The sequence below is a fragment of the Hoplias malabaricus genome, chromosome 10 (assembly GCF_029633855.1).
Source record: "Hoplias malabaricus isolate fHopMal1 chromosome 10, fHopMal1.hap1, whole genome shotgun sequence".
NCBI classification, from domain to species: Eukaryota; Metazoa; Chordata; class Actinopteri; order Characiformes; family Erythrinidae; genus Hoplias; species Hoplias malabaricus.
In genome coordinates, this window is record NC_089809.1 from 27118683 (window position 1) to 27136041 (window position 17359).

The 17359-nt window shown below is 38.0% G+C and overlaps 1 protein-coding gene across 1 annotated transcript; it reads right to left on the bottom strand.

Annotated features, from left to right (window-relative positions):
- Positions 1-3356: 3356 nt before the first annotated feature.
- stx12l (syntaxin 12, like) lies at positions 3357-13101 on the bottom strand. The gene is made up of 10 exons (XM_066682891.1): positions 12806-13101; positions 11658-11758; positions 10906-10975; positions 10295-10394; positions 10075-10212; positions 9747-9790; positions 9528-9633; positions 8942-9014; positions 6833-6915; positions 3357-6706 (listed from the first exon to the last, which is right to left on the bottom strand). Exons 2-10 carry the CDS (start codon positions 11737-11739, stop codon positions 6614-6616), a joined length of 789 nt encoding a protein of 262 aa, XP_066538988.1. The 5' UTR covers positions 11740-11758; positions 12806-13101; the 3' UTR covers positions 3357-6613.
- Between the last annotated feature and the right edge of the window lie 4258 nt (positions 13102-17359).

The window sequence follows — 17359 nt, forward strand, 5'->3', positions numbered from 1 at the left end:
TTTCTGCTGCAAGGCCTCCAGTTATGGAATAATAGACCACGTCTCAGTTTCTAGATCTTGGTTGAAAACCTAGTTTTTGGTCAAGCCTTTGATATAAAAATATATAAATAAAGAAATAATAATAAAAAATGTAGTAATAAATGGATAAACCTATACTGTCATTATTATTACTATTATTTTTGATACATTGGTGTTTAACAAAGGAGGATGTGTTCTATTTGTGAATCACTTTTTCAGAATATAGCTGAACTGTTCTCTCTTCATTTTAACTACAACATCAAAGAAACAACTGCAACCGATTTCACCTTCTACTTTGGTGCACTTGAGTGATCAACAACTGAGACACAGCTGTTTTCAGGAGGCATATGTTCTCATACATCCACAAACCTATTAAAACATTTGTGATTTTTAAACCGGCATCATCTGGTTTAAGCAGCGTTTGGAGTCCACATGATGCCTAAATGTGTAGCATGAAGAGTTACTTGGAATCTTTTCTTACTAAGAGACTTCAGCACTGACTGCATAGCTTGGTGTAAACTCAGTGAAAGACTCGGCTCTCCTGAAATGGCTGCAACAGTACAATGCCATTAAAACTCTAACCATCTTGTTTCTACATTCGAGCAAAACAAGGCACACAGCTGCTCCATATTTCATGCACCTAGAGAGAAGCTAATGCACGGCGATAACATCCACAACTACTTTTAAGATTTGCTACATCATTTCCCATCACCTCAGGTTCTGTGTAGCTGAGTTCATCATGCACTGGCTTATTTTTATCTCTTGTAGTACAGTATAATAACCCTACAATACTGCTTCTGTATATGCGTATGATGCAACATTGTTTTATAATACAGGAGACCCTGACTTTAAATGTCATCTACTGGAGTGCCTGCTCCTAAATGACCGTTATGATAAGGCCAAAATGATCATTACACGAGAGACATTCATGTTTCACATGTAGTTTCTTCCCTTTACGAAGGAACAGCATCAACTGGCTTTTGACATATAAATATTTTGTGATATGTTACATGCCCAAAATCATCAGGACACAGTTCCAATCAGTGTATTGCTGATTATTGTGGTGGTTTTTCAAATTGCAAACATAACTGTGTAAATACAACTTATATAAACTCCTTTGAGCTTAAGTTCACAGTGCTCAATGCCAACAGTGATATAAATCACCTAACACTGGCTTATAAATCAGAGGAATTGCTTTCTGTGGAGTGATGGGAAATGATGATTCAATACCTCTGGGATGACACACCTCACACCTATGGACACTTTTATGTAACCAATCCACCTACCAATGTGTGTATTTGGGCTATGGGAGCATCCGGAGGAACCCCACACAGACACATGGAGAACACACCAAACTCCTCATAGACAGTCACCCGGAGCCGGGCTTGTACCCATGACCCAAGGACCCTGGATCTGTGTGACAGCGGCACAACCCGCTCCGTCAGTTCAATTTGTGATTCAAAACAAATCATCCAACATCAGCAGGTCCAACTCACTAATATTCTTAAGGTGGAATGCAATCACATCTTGACAGCAGTGTTCTTGTCATGAGAGTGAAGATGCCAATATTTTCTGGTCTGGTCTGATTTCACAGACAAATATACAAATATCATTCATCTCCGTGAGACGTTATTTGAAGATCATATCTCTAGAGGGAAACACTAATTACATCTGAATCACTGCAATGAGCAATGCATCCTCAGCATACCCACACAGTCCTTACTGCAAACATGGCTGTAAGTGGTGAGCGCCTCCTTCACTAAGGGTTGGCTTAGCATTAATGAAGGGGGGTTTCTTCTCTATATTTGTTGAAGCTCACACTTAATAGCTGCAAACGCAAAAAGAGAAGTGCATGCCCAAGTGATGGGGGTCTTAGTCCTGTGCACTGTGGAGGACAGCGGGGGTGGTTTCTGGCTGATTGTCACCACGCATGACGCACAAAATTGAGAAAAGGGACACTCAAAAGCACCTCAAGAATCACTCTAAACCCTGCAGCACACACTCAGACTGTCAAAAAGACACCAAGCTATTCTCTGCGAAGGACACACCATTATCTAAGAAGTCACTGCAACACAATGAGTTATATTCCAAAGACAGATGTTTAAGAAGCAAACTAGGCCAAATGGACAAAAGTTTGTGGACAAGTTTATCCAATTATATTTAAAAGTTTGCTTTACATTGAAAGACATCACTCCAGAAAGCACAGTTCCACTGCTCTACAGAAACGGTGCTGGTGATTGATGTAACACTTTCCCCAATGCTTGTGACTGGCTCCAATTTGTCCCATTTGATTTCATCCTTTTTATAGAGGATTGTGGATTTTTAACTGCAAAATAAGCTCAAGCACCAGCATTTTAAACAGGTTATAGAAAGTGTAGTTAGTACAGTATAACATATGTGTCAGATGTGTGTCCTACCTCTCTTTCCCTGTCTAGGATCTTGGTTTTTCTGTTTTGCTCTCCATGTGTTCCTTTGTTTACCTTCCCCATGTGGTTGTTCATACCTCTGATGCCTATGCTCTTTAAGCCACACCGCCACCATGTATCATGATTACCCCACTCCCACTACTTCTCCTTTAATGATTAAATTGTTTGTCCATAATTTAAAGTCTGTTTGCTCCAAGTGTCTCCTTTTTCCCGCTTTTTTCACTCAGGGTATTTGGTTCCAAGAGTCTATGCATTCCTGGCTTTCTCTCAGTCTTTATTTACGTTTGTTTTCACCGATTCATCCCTCTCTCTGCTCTAGAGTTGTAATCATGCTTCTTTTTTGTAGTTCATGCATCTGATTTTGTTTATCTATTACACGTTCATTTTGTTCTTATGTTCATAGCCCTTTTCTATTTTTAGCTGTCCCTGTATTTCCTTGTTTCCACTGTTAGTTTATTTTATTTAAGGTTTCTGTGTGTCCTCTCCCAGTAAGTGTTCTGGTTCTCATGTTGTGTCTCCCTTATCTGTTTAATATTCTATTCCTGGTTTCCCTCTGTCTCTTTATGTTCCTTGGTACACCTCAGCCTCTGTTTAGTTTTAGTCTGTTTGTCTATCCTGGTCTCTGTTTGTGTTTTGATTTATAGCACTCGTATGCTTTAGTTCAGTGTGTTCAGCTTGGTTATGGGTTTCTTGTTTATTCTGTTTATTAAAATGCGCATCTCATCTCAGCACTTACGTCCGCTTCCTCACGCCTTGTCCTTATTCCATTCATGACACTATGACAACTCTAATTCTGAGATTCCAAGGTCAAAGTAGGGCACCCTCAAAAAGCAAGCAGATCAAATTAGCAGCAGTCTTCCTCTTTAATAAAGGAGAAATGTGCTAAAAATAAATCAAATATAACAAATACGCAATTCCATTAGTGAAATTACAAATCAGTCAGATTACTGTCTGCTTAAAGCAACACTGAGATTCCACCAAACCCTGATACAATTCTAACAGAAAAAGATAACACATTGTTGTACAGTAATTGTATTAATTTTATATTTCATTCATAGGACATAAAGGATATCTCCGTACACTATTCAAGTTTAATGACTTTTTAATTTTTAAATCATATTAAGTACACTCTTTTGGAACCATTACAGGCTCTGTACACAGAGGAAATCTTTATGGACGTTCTTATTCTGTCTCTTTGAGGACAGTTTGGGAGTATGTTGTGAAAAATTAATGATGGCTCATGTTATCCTCAATGTGCATGGATCGGTATACAACACTATAATGGCACATACAGAAAAAAATAAATAAATCAATTTAATAGGCACCTAAAAAAATGAGGTGCTTAAACCAGTACATTTTGGACCCCATTGAGCTTCCAGAACATAGATATGAATTAAGACAGCGCTGTGGGAATTGCTAATATCCAAGTCAAGGACACCTGTAAGAATAAAAGATGTTCCATGGAGAAATAAACTAAACCTGCATCTCGGTCCCAGCGTCCCAGACATAACTACAATTCATTTGTGCTGAAGGTCAGTAACGGCTATGGTTTTTACCTTTAGGATTTCTGTGCTTATTTACATTTTATGTAAATGTTGGACAAATAAATGAAGATGTCTGTTTATTTCTGTGCAGTGAGTGCCACCCAGTGGTTGAAATAAAAACAGTGACTCTTGCACAATTACTGTCATCAGTAGGATGTTTGCTACATGTGTGAAAATGTTGTTTATTTATATTCATATACACCCTATACAAATTATGACATTTAACATCCTGGACATAAATAAGCAGAATTATTATCTTTCTTGACACATTTACCTATTGTCTAAAACATGAGATATTTCAACTTAATTTGAGGCATTTAGGAAATAAATTCAGATAAGAAATTTAAACTTATATTAAATTTGGTTTATACAACCCACATTTCAACATGGGCCACTTTCTAAAAATGCAATAAACTCTATTTGTTTTGTAATTTGTTAAGTTGCTTGAACTTTGATTTAACTGACTCTAAAAATAATGGGTTTTCAATGATAAACGTTTTATTTAGTATAAAAAACAATATTCTGAAAAGTCCACAATTAGCAGCTTAACTCAGGTGAAGTCATCAAGACCGAATTTAAAAGGAGTTCAACACACTGTGACAACCTTTGTGAGTTTGAAACACATGATGGCAAAGAGTACAGCTCTTAAATTGCTTGCAGTTCATAATATCCTGATAAGATTCAGCGAGTCGGGGGAAATCTTGGTGAGTAAAGGCTGTTGCTGAATGTGTGTGACCACTGAGGCCTCAGGCGATACTGTTTAAGAAGCCATCATGTTACTGTGGGAAATCATTTTCACTTTAACTAGTCTGAGGCTGCATCCAGAAATTCAACCTGAAACTATATTATGCAAAAATAAAAGTATATGAAAATATTCATTTTAGCACAGAAATGCTGGGAAGTTCTTTCGGCCCAAAGTCATCTGAGATGGACAGACAGACAATGGAAATGTGTTTTGTGGGCAGACGAGTCCATGTTTCAGCGTGTTTCAGGGAAAATATATGTCACGTTGTACGTGCCAAAGACGATAACGAACATCCAGATTGTTACCAATAAAAAGTGCAAAACCAGCATCTGATGGAATGGGGGTGCACTAGTGATATGTGCCAGTGTTATATTTTGGTGTGTTGCAGGCATCGCTTTTTTAATTTACATATTTACAAACAGAATTAAGCTTCAGCTACTGAAAGCACTGAAAAGCTGTTTTTGTCCATTTGTCTGTTAAGTAAATGTTTTCACATGAATTAACAAATTACAGATTTCATTATTTATTGCATTTTTAGTTTCCCAACTGTTCTAGAAATGGGGTTTGTATAACTGCATTATTAAAATGAAACAAAAACAAAGTAAGCCTTGTATCTAACTATTCTAAAGCCACATTAATAATCATATTACTAATAAATAAAATGTGTTTTGTTGAAAGACTATTTTCATTTACTGTACACAGACAATAACAGTACATTCTGAAATTTTATAGGAAATATATATAATATTTTAATCCGAATTTGATTGACTGTCTCTGTGAAGTCTCAAAACCATGGAGTTATATGTACTCTTACGATACTACAGTGAAAGTACATGTGTCAACTTGAACCACTGGAAAAAGATGGGGGGAAAATAAACTACATATTAGCAATAGATGAATGGTAAGATGTCACTAGTGTGACATGCATCTGGTTGAGTGATTTAAAATTTACTTAAGCACACCACACCTTTTAAAAAAGACCTTACATTTTGCCACAGAGGGATACACTTTATATAAATATTCAATATGATTTAAAGTGATTACAGGAAAAAGGTGAGTATTAGCAAGTACATGTACAATATGTGCAATACCTTCATTAGTGCAATTCACATTTACGTTAATATCTGCGCAATGACACATTTATGTTGTATCTGGCTCTGTACCCAGTATATTAAAGAAAAAACCAATATGGCATTTGGAAGAGTGACTCTAATTCCTTTAATGAATAAATCAATTTAGAGAAGCAGTTTGTCAAAAGGTCCTTCCACCTTCAAAATACATGATCTTTGAAGTCTAATGTAACCCACTGTGAGAAGTGTGAAAGCAGGTTTAACAGTTGCAGCAATGGTTAAGCTTTTTGTTTTGGCAGGATGGGACCCATGGATAAACTCTGCATGACTTTAATGTGATACTTTGTTAAATCTGAAGTGCAGTTTCAATTCTGTTTTGAAGGGTTTTTCAGTAAGATGGAAGACAGAGCCGAAACAACAAAAACTGTGTCCCTGTCCAATTACTTACAGACTGAACTGTTTACATATTCAGTCGTACACATAAATAAACAAATTATTTTGCCACCTACTGTTATGCTGCCTAATATCTGGGACCACTTAGATAACACTTGCATTATAATCAACCTGTAAAAGGGATTGCTGGGCATGCAAGATGCTTTGGAATTTTATCTTTTTTTTAAACAGTGATAATTTAACCAGACATTTCTATGTAATAAGAGGAATTTTCTTTCTTTTATCCAGGAGATTTAGCACACACATGAACGCACACATGCACATACTCACACACACAGATGCTGACCAGCCAGCCAATCTGTATCCACTCACCACTGAATATCATAAAGTGCACTAAACCAAATGTGTGACATCACTTCATTTGATAGCCTGCCAAATAATTATCGCAAAAATGGTTACCACCAAAGAAAACACCAGGGCCAGAATACACATCCTCTTGCGTGATTTTCTCTAGAGAGGACAAAGAGACAAGACAAAGTGCTGTTGAAATAATTTGTTGTTATAGTACATTAGGCTTATGTTAAGTGTGAGTATGTGAAGCATATTTAAACAATGCTATCTCAGTTGATACTGTACCTGATAGTAAGCCGCACGTTGAAGTTGCTCAGCTCCACGCTCCACATGCACCTCGGCACTCTCCACGTTCGCCTCTATGCTGTCTGTGTGTGACATTTACAGAAGACTCAACGTAGGATGTAGGATGTTCTTTTCTCTTTCACAAAAATGTAGTTATACAGATTTTAATGTATTTTACATAAACAGATTTAACAGTGTGGATTACTTTTTGACAGACTGCTAACCAGAACTGTTAGTTCAGCAGTATTTCACAGAGAGAATTTAAGGTGGCGCTACTACACCATCTGTTGTTAATTCAGCCTTATTTCACATTCCAGTTTGTGAACTAAACTTGCAACCATCTGGCACATTTCCGCCGACATAAACTGGTTCGTGAACCAGAAAAAAATAGTTCCCAGCTGGAACCAAAGAAGAGTAGGTTCTTCAGCACAAACCGTGGCTGAAAAATAAAATAAGAAAGGAACACCCTGCGTTAGTGTGTGCTTCTGGGGCTGTTTTTGGTGCAACACTAGGGTGACCAGACGTCCTCATTTACCCCGACATGTCCTCTTTTTTAGACTTAAAAAAATGTCCGGGCGGACATTTCACAAACGTCTGGGATTTTGTTTTTCTAGAGCTTACATAGAACTTCAAGAAGCGTTTTGTCCACAAACTAGTCCCGCTCTCCTCTACTCCGTTTGGTTCGCTTGAGTGAGAAGGGGGCGTGGTGAAGTAGCCTAAAATCTTCTGATTGGACGGTCTGACTTTAGAGCTACCGTTATTGATCGATAACCTTCTCTGTAAACATTTAATTGGTCAGTCTGCACGTCAGTAGTCCTTGTTTACCTAAGGCAAAGCTCATGTACCTACCTTCATCTCGAGCAGCTATGCCGAAACGTAAATGTAAGTTCTTGGGTGAATTAAAAAAGAAATTCCCATGTTTTCTCATGTGTAGCAAATAAAGGTGTAAAGGACCTAAAAGCACACATACGTTCAGCTAAGCCTACAACGGCTGCGAGGGTTGAGAGCTCATCACCCCCCCCCCACCCATAGGGTAGATCTGGTCACCCTATGCAACATCATGTGCATTGGCCAGAGCCTCAGCTCCGTGTTGGTTAGTTCACAAGCTCAGCTGGATGGCTCAGAACTCGGTAACATTTACACACGTATTATATCACACAGAGAGAGGAGGACTGCTGAATTAGTCTTATTTCACGTGAGTGTGCGTCTTTGCCTAAAATATTGTAAAGGGAAATGGTGGGGAGACATTTTGTGGTGTTATTGTGTTTATAAAACTCCATACTGCTGCGCACAGCCACATTAAACTTAACATGCTTTAACCAGTTACACTGAATAAATAACTAATTGTAATTCTTAAAAACAACAAAATGATCTTGGTTTTCTTTGTTCTTTGGTGGTAGATCATCTAGTATTTATTTTTAAATATAATGAACAAGAAAAACACTGCCGGTGTTATATACAATGAACAAAACTTTATGCTCATATTTTTATTCCTGCATGTATTAGTCCAGCTCTACGTTTATTCTGTACAACACAATCACATAAAAAATCCATGTAAACAAAGACATTGATATGCAGCATCAAAGCTTCTCCAGATCTTCCAAAGTCAAGGCTATGTATTTTTGGTCTTTCCTGTTTTTAAAATGCCAGAAACACTTCTGTGACAATGGCTATATGGCTAACGGTGGTCTGGAAAAACTAGGCTTGCTTCGTTTCTTTGTATAGATATATACATATATCATCGCTGTCAAATCAAAAACATGTATCTCCATTTTTGTTGATTTTTATATTCCTACATAATTTGAACACAGCAGCTATCCACACTGTATAAATTTCATGATGAATGAACCAATGGAAATGCTCAAAAATGACTTAATAATAATGTATTAAAATCTTTTTTACATTGATTTCCATTGACATTTAAGGTTTTTTCCTTTCTCCTGTAAAGTTGCTATTTAGGGAGATACATGATTTTGATGGGACAGTGACGATATTTGGGATGGACAAATATTGGATACACTCTGGATAAATGGCTATAAATACTGGTTTGCTGGCTGATTCACATTGATACACTATGTAAGCTTTTCAAGGAGAAAGTGTTATACTCACCTATCATATCACCTTGGTCATGAATCATAACAGCTAAATCCTTGAAGATCTGATTCACATCCATTATATCTGACTGCAATGAGAATAAATAGCATTAACAATGAGATTTCTTATTGGAGCCACAAGTAGATAAGGCCAAAAACAAACTATTTAAATAAAAGTATTATGTTAACAGACAACGTCTGCATGAAATATAATAATCCTAGCAATTGTCCATGATTAAAGGTTAAAGTTTAGGTTAAAGATGTCACAATACAGATGAAAGGTGCAATATGCGTGGTGGAGTCAGGGAAGATTTGTAGCATGGCAAAACACACAGCATCAAGGGACACCCTTTGGGTAGCCTTGCTCCACACACCCACGAAACACATACATCTTGGATAATTGGAAAAAAAAACTATGAGGAATACATTTTAAGTCATAAGCATATATTCTTAGCTTTTCTCATAATACAAGTATTTTAAGTGTGTATAGATAATTCCATTCGGAATTCTTTCAAAATGACAAAAAGACTCAACCTGTAAACTTAAATGCTGAGTTAACAACACTGGTTTTACTTGCAGCGCTCCATCGCCCACTGCCTCACCTCTAGCTGCCTGATGTTGGTTTCCCTCTCCTTTATCAATTCCAGGTCATCTTCTGTGATGGGCTCTTCTTCAGTCAGGCTTTGACTCTGTCTCAAGTTTTCATTTCTATACACACATACACATACACACACAGAAAGTTAGCAGAGCGTGTGTGTTTATTTGTACAAGGACATCTCAAAGACATGTATCGACAAAGCAATAGTTGCAAGTTCACTTACTTTTCAAATGTCACAAGCTGCTCATCTTGACTGCCATCATCAACCTGCAACAAGAAATGCATCCAGAAAATGACAATTATTGCATTAAAGTTTATGTATTAAGTCATGTACAAGGCCATTAGTTTTCAATTATATCTGATGAATATAATATAATGAAAATAACTTTTCATTTCCATTTCCATGTGGTTATGAACTAATTAGTAAACAATTTATAAACTATTTACAGATCCTTTATAAAGTTAGTGTTGATTCAGAATGTAAGCCATTTTGTTTGCTATATCATATACAGCACAATATTTATAACTGAATGCATCCAATATTAATATACCAGAAGGCGGTTGCCTGCACGAGCCCTGGCCACTGACTCTCTCTCTCTCTCTGCTGCTCGACGCTGGACCACCTGGAAGTTGTTGAGGGCTGCTGAGAAGTCATTCATCAGTCTGTCCTTTTGAATCCTCTGCTGCCTCTGTGTAGAGAACCTACATGTGTTTAACAGCCCTTGGCTCAGTTATAACCTGCCCCTGGGCTAATGAGGGAAATGAGCTCACCTGCTCTGATGGAGATTGAGGTGGAGGTAGAGAGCCCAGTTCTTTCAAGTGCTTGTTGGTCTCTTTGGCTAACTGGTTTGTGTAATGCTGCATCTGCTGACTGAGCACAACAGGCACAGACACAAAACTGTAATAAGTGCAAAATGCAACACTGTAATGGTAATAAGTAAATATACGTTTCTTCAGTTCTACAAATCTTTGGTATAATGTTTGTCAGAGGCAGGTAGAGAAGACCATGAGTCCAAAATAATGCCCCAAAAGCCAGATTGGAATACTCATTTTAGAAGTTGCCATATCCTAAGTTGATGAATCGTTCAGTAACTCAAACACAGTGTCACTTCAGATCATATTCTAGAACTCAAGTATGTATATGGAATATAGATTAAAAAATTAGCGCAGTGATTTTATTCTAAGTAGATGTATCTCATGGGGAAATTAGACCCATTGTCCCTGTTTCATTCTTTATTGGAAATAATATCTAGGACATGCTTTCGCCAAATTATCTTGTGCAGGCTGTATATTTCCATTGGGACAGGCTGAGAATTCCAACTGGCTTTAGATAAACTGGATGATGGATGAATGTGCTGGCAGAGAAGACAGGTTTGACTCACAGTCTGTCCTGAAGTTCAGGTGTGTCTGGTTTGCTGCCAAGCTGGAACAGCATGGTTTTGATTTGGCCCGCTGAACACAGACAAGGGAAAAATACCAATTTTTAGAGAACATGGTCATCAAAAAACTGTCTGTCACTAAAAAAAATATTTAAATATCCTGGAAGCCAGGAAAGAACACAAGCACATATTAACCAGACAATATTGTATAATATGTATAATTAAATTCATCATCTGGTCAATTACAGTTATATAAAATGCAATTAAGTTGCCGAAACAAGATCAGTAGAAAAAACTGAATGTTAATAAAAGTTGTGACAATAACTGTTTAAAAGTCTGCATTTTTACAATATCAGACCCATTGTTTTTGCTCTACTAAACATGCTAAATATATATATATATATATATATATATATGTGATCCTGATTAAATTAAAATGCAGGAGAAAACTTAATTTCACAGGGTTTTCTTGAAAAATCAATAACATTAATTCTTTGACTGGAATTCTCTTGCAGTGAGGAATGGGATAAAATTCTTGAATGATACAAATAACTTTATGAGGCTAGTTTACCAGAGAAGGATTAAGTCTAGTCATTGACTACACTTTCCTTTCAACAACAAATTTCCTTTCAAATCCTGTGCAGTCTAGACTTAATCCTTGTCTTGGATACTGGCCCGTGAAATTTCTGCCCTTAAAGGCATTCAGCAAATTACTGGAATGTCTAAATAAGCATAACTCTGAAAAGCTCACTTACTGTTCTGGGTAATTTTCTGAATGTTGGAGCTGCATGTTTGAATAAGGTTGCTGAAATCTCGTGGCTGGGAGCGGTAAGACATGGTGACTCCTAGAGCAGCCCTGTACAACAACAGCAGCATTGAAATGACATATGAAGGTTTTTTAATTCATTCACTGAGATTGTATGATACGACAAAATAATTTTGACAGCTTTAATGCGGAGTGTCACAGCAGCAAAACAGGTATTTGTGGAATTTACACTGCTAAAGGGTCCTGGGGTAGTGGGGTTGAGGGTAGGCTCTTGACCCACCTCGAACTTGACCTGGGTAAAGGGGCTACAGATAATAAGTTAATAATATTTAATGTAAAATAATGAGTTGCGAACAAGCAAATCAACCTTAATGGTGGTGACTGGAACCAGAGTTCACAATGTCTACATTAAAAATATTCCCATTTTTATTTACTATCAGAAAATATAGATTTATTAGTGATAAAATAAACTACAGTTAAAATCCCAAGGTACAGTTAAAATGGCTGTGAAGCCTGTAAGATTCTCTGGAATGTAGCATTAAAATATAATTTAAAAAATAATAATAATTAAATAAATAAATAAAATAATATTAAGATTTAATTAGACAAGAATTGTGAATAATCTATGGAATCTAAGTATCTACGGACGTTTCCCCTTTAAAAAATGCTGGAAATTATTTGGGCCTTTCGCAGTATGCTGCTAACCTTAAGTATATCACATATATTCTATTACAGTGCTGCACATGCGCCTGCGCGGCTGCTCTATTTACTAGGCCTGTGGATGATAACCTAGATTCAGCGCTTTGACGCAATTACAGCTAACGTTAAGAAAAGCTACGGTCTGCTAAAGTAGAAATATGTCATGGGGCACTACGAGGGCTGTTCTCTTCTAAATGATAAAAGTGTAAAGGTTTTAAAATTGCTGTTCTATCAAGGCTGGGTTAAACCGCCTAAGCTGCGCCCGTTTAGCCTCCACCGAGCTCATGTGCCGAGTACAAAGATGTTTACATGTAATTTATAACTTAACGCCAGCTCACAACACTTTCTCGACGCTCGTGACCAACAAAACAACGCACACCGAGACACAAATGTAAATTCACGGGTTTACAATCGAGTATATGTGAATAAATGTCTTACTCTGTGCTGGGGTGATGGAGCCGTGTTGCTGTCCGCCGCTGAAACTCCGCCCTCTCGCTGATGCTCACATTAAACACTGCGTGCTCCACAAATAGGAAAAATTACAGCAGCAGATCACTATTTCAGAAACAGCCTGTTTTCTAAAGATTTTTCACAGTGTTTTATCCTAAATTTCTTCCGGACAAGTTTCCAAAAACAGAAACGTTCTACGTGTGAATTTAGCTCGGATAAATGTGTCCACTATGAGCTGAAAAGTGCCTGGTCATCCCTGAGCCCACTAGCCTACTTCAGCTTTGTGTAGTCGGTGTAGAAGGCATCGTGCCTGTCCCATGACTTTCACAGGACTTCAGTGAGAGCTGTCAAACTATGTTTGACTCACATGACCCCCTCTACAGGGCAAATGGAATGCAGTAGGCTACATCTCTGAAACCACACAGGATAGTGTAAAAACATAAGCAAGAAATGCACTCAGTACTATGGGAATGAGTTTTTAAAAAACACAAATTTTAAAGCCAAAGTTATTAACTCAATTAATAGGTCCATGTGTTGATTTTTATATGTATGAGTAAAATAAGAAGATAATGACATCTTGAGCATATTTGCTTTGAAACTGCAGTTATACACAAGTTATGCCCCAGACGAGTGGCACGAGCGTAATTGGAGATACAAGGTAAGGACTAATTGTATATTTATATGTGTATATTGAAGAAGGCCTACAAAGATAAGTTTATTTATTGACCATTAGTAAAATTTTAAGTTTGGTGTGTTCTCCCCATGCCCATGTGCTCCGGTTTCTACGCAAGGGTCCAAAAAACACACGTTGGATTGGTTATTCGAAAGTATTTATAGGAGAGAGTGTGTTTGAATATGTGAGTGTGTGTCACTCTGAGAAGGACTGGTGCCTCCTCCTGGGTGTGTTCCCTCCTTGCGTCCAGTGATTCTGGGTAGGCTCCGGACTCACCATGGCCCTGAACTTGATAAGCGGTTACAACAAATAATTAATGGATGAATGTTTATAATGATGGTTCACCTTCCACTCCATACAGTGTACTATGGAGAATTCATTCATTCATTCATTGTCTATAACCGCCTATCCAGTCCAGTGTCACGGTAGGTCCAGAGCCTACCCGGAGTCACTGGGCGCAAGGCGGGAACACACCAGGCCTTCACAGGGCGACACACACTTGGACACATATGGACACTTTTGAGTTGCTAATCCAATTTGTTTCCAGCTTGAACCAAAGAACAATAGGTTCTTCAGCGCAAACCGTGGCTTCGTCCGTGGGCAAACACACGTATTATATCTCACAGAGAGAGGAGGACTGCTGAATTTGTCTTATTTTGCTGGAGTGTGTGTCTTTGCCTGAAACAAACAGCCACATTAAACTTCACGTGTTTCAGTTTAACCAGATAAACTGAATAAAGAAGTAATTGCAATTCTTAAATTCAAAAAAATATTTTCTTTGTTCTTTGGTGGTAGATCATCTAGTATTTATTTTTAAATAAAATTAACAAGAAACTGACCCTGGTGTTATAGCACGATATTATGAACCAAACATTGTGCTCCTTTTTTCTCCTCATTTCTGCCCTCCATATTTTCTGTACAACCCAATCACATAATAAAATACACATGTAAACAAAGATTCATATGAAGCACCAAAGTTTCTCCAGACCTCCCAATGACAAGGGTAGGTATTTTGAGCTTTCCTGTTTTTGAAATACAAGAAACAACTCTGTGACAATGGCTTAATGGCTAACGGCTTAACGGCTAAACTAGACTTGCCTAGTTTCTCTTTGTTCTTGTTTCTCAATTATTTAATTTTTAATTATTTCAAATCATATCAAAATTAACTTCATAACTACTGCTTTTCAACATGTCTCACCTGTATAACAACAAAAGAGGATTTCTGCAGAGTTTGAAAATAACTTCAATATCAATATTGACACTTTGAAACACACACACACACACACACACACACACAAACACACACACACACACACACACACACACACACAAACACACACACACACACACACACACACACACACTGGTCTAGTACAATATCCACCCCAAAAGGTCAGCTTGGTTCTGTTGCATGATTCTGACACTAAATCAGTCTAATGACAGACTTTGTGGTTCAACAATGACAGGAATGCTATAAACCTTAGATCACTGGTGCACTGTTACTTCTGAAATTTACAAAGGGTACTTCAAATTCTCATGTCACTGTAAGTCATTTTTTTCATTTCTGTCTGAAGTATCTAAACTATGTGTAAAATGCATCTTAATGCTTGCAGCTGGAAGATGGAGGGGAGGAACACAAGATAGAAGAGAAGTTAGTCTGTGCATTTATGCAGTGATAATAAATTATGTTACTTTATGTTACTGAGTTCTTTAATTAAACCTCAAGATACATGATGCTAAAAGGCAGAAAATACCTAATTGCAGATGTATCTGTACAGGCTGTAGCCAATATAGGTTGAGTAGTAGTTAGGGTCAGAGTTTTGCTGATAGTTCAAATTTAGAGCGTATACAAACCCGATTCCAAAAATGTTGGGACACTAAACAAATTTTGAATAAAAACTGAATGCAATGATGTGGAGATGGCAAATGTCAATATTTTATTTGTAATAGAACATAGATGACAGATCAAAAGTTTAATCTGAGTAAATGTAACATTTTAAAGGAAAAATATGTTGATTCAAAATTTCACAGTGTTAACAAATCCCAAAAAAGTTGGGACAAGTAGCAATAAGTGGCTGGAAAAAGGAAATTGAGCATATAACGAACAGCTGGAAGACCAATTAACACTAATTAGGTCAATTGACAACATAAAAAGAGCTTCTCAGAGCGTCAGTGTCTCTCTGAAGCCAAGATGGTAAGAGGATCACCAATTCCACCATTGTTGCGCAGAAAGATAGTGCAGCAATACCAGAATGGTGTTACCCAGTGTAAAATAGCAATGACTTTTAAGTTATCATCATCAACCGTGCATAACATCATCAAAAGATTCAGAGAATCTGGAACAATAGCTGTGCGTAAGGGTCAAGGCCGTAAAATTCTACTAGATGCTCGTGATCTCCGGGCCCTTAAACGTCACTGCACCTCAAACAGGAAAGCCACTGTCAAGGAAATAACAGAATGGGCTCAGGAATACTTCCAGAAAGCATTGTCAGTGAACACAATACACCGTGCCATCCTCTGTTGCCAGCTGAAACTCTACAGTGCAAAGAGGAAGCCATTTCTAAGCAAGCTCCACAAGCTCAGACGTTTGCACGGGGCCAGGGGTCTTTTAAAATGGAGTGTGGCAAAATGGAAAACTGTTCTGTGGTCAGATGAGTCACGATTTGAAGTTCTTTATGGAACACTGGGACGCCATGTCATCCGGACCAGAGAGGACAAGGATAACCCAAGTTGTTATCAACGCTCCGTTCAGAAGCCTGCATCACTGATGGTATGGGGTTGAATGAGTGCTTGTGGCGTGGGCAGCTTGCATGTCTGGAAAGGCACCATTAATGCAGAGAACTATGTTCAGGTTCTAGAACAACATATGCTCCCATCTAGATGTCATCTCTTTCAGGGAAGACCCTGCATTTTTCAACAAGATAATGCCATACCACATTCTGCAGCAATCACAACATCATGGCTACGTAAGAGAAGGATCCGGGGACTGAAATGTCTGAGTGTTGTAAGAAGAGGGGGGAATGCCACACAGTGGTAAAAATGGCCTTGTCCCAAATTTTTGAGATTTGTTGACACCATGAAATTTTGAATTTTATTTTATTTTTCCCTTAAAATGATACATTCTCTCAGTTTGAACTTTTGATCTGTGATTTGTGTTCTATTCTGAATAAAATATTAGATGTTGGCACCTCCACATTTCATTCAGTTTTTATTCACAATTTATTTAGTGTCCCAACTTTTTTGGAATCCGGTTTGTAAGTAGATTTGATTATTCCTGTTGTCAAATGATCACTGTTGGTTATGCAACAGTAAATAAGGTGTGACAGTAACAAATGCACTTAACCCTCTGTTACTCTCAGTAAACTAATCAACTGTCTGAACTTGTAAATCAGTGCACTGACCTGTAACAAGGCTAGAAAAACAACATAAAATTTAATATAGGTATTACACTCTGCATTTATCTCCAATCAATTTAAATGCAAATGCATTCTAATTGTCCTTAATTACAGTTGCAGGATAAAGCAACTGCGAGACCTTTAAGTAAATCAATTAAAATCTAGGCGGCACGGTGGCGCAGCAGGTAGTGTCGCAGTCACACAGCTCCAGGGGCCTGGAGGTTGTGGGTTCGATTCCCGCTCCGGGTGACTGTCTGTGAGGAGTTAGTGTGTTCTCCCCGTGTCCGCGTGGGTTTCCTCCGGGTGCTCCGGTTTCCTCCCACAGTCCAAAAACACACGTTGCAGGTGGATTGGCGACTCGAAAGTGTCCGTCCGTGAGTGTGTGTGTCTGTGTTGCCCTGTGAAGGACTGGCGCCCCCTCCAGGGTGTATTCCCGCCTTGCGCCCGATGATTCCAGGTAGGCTCTGGACCCCC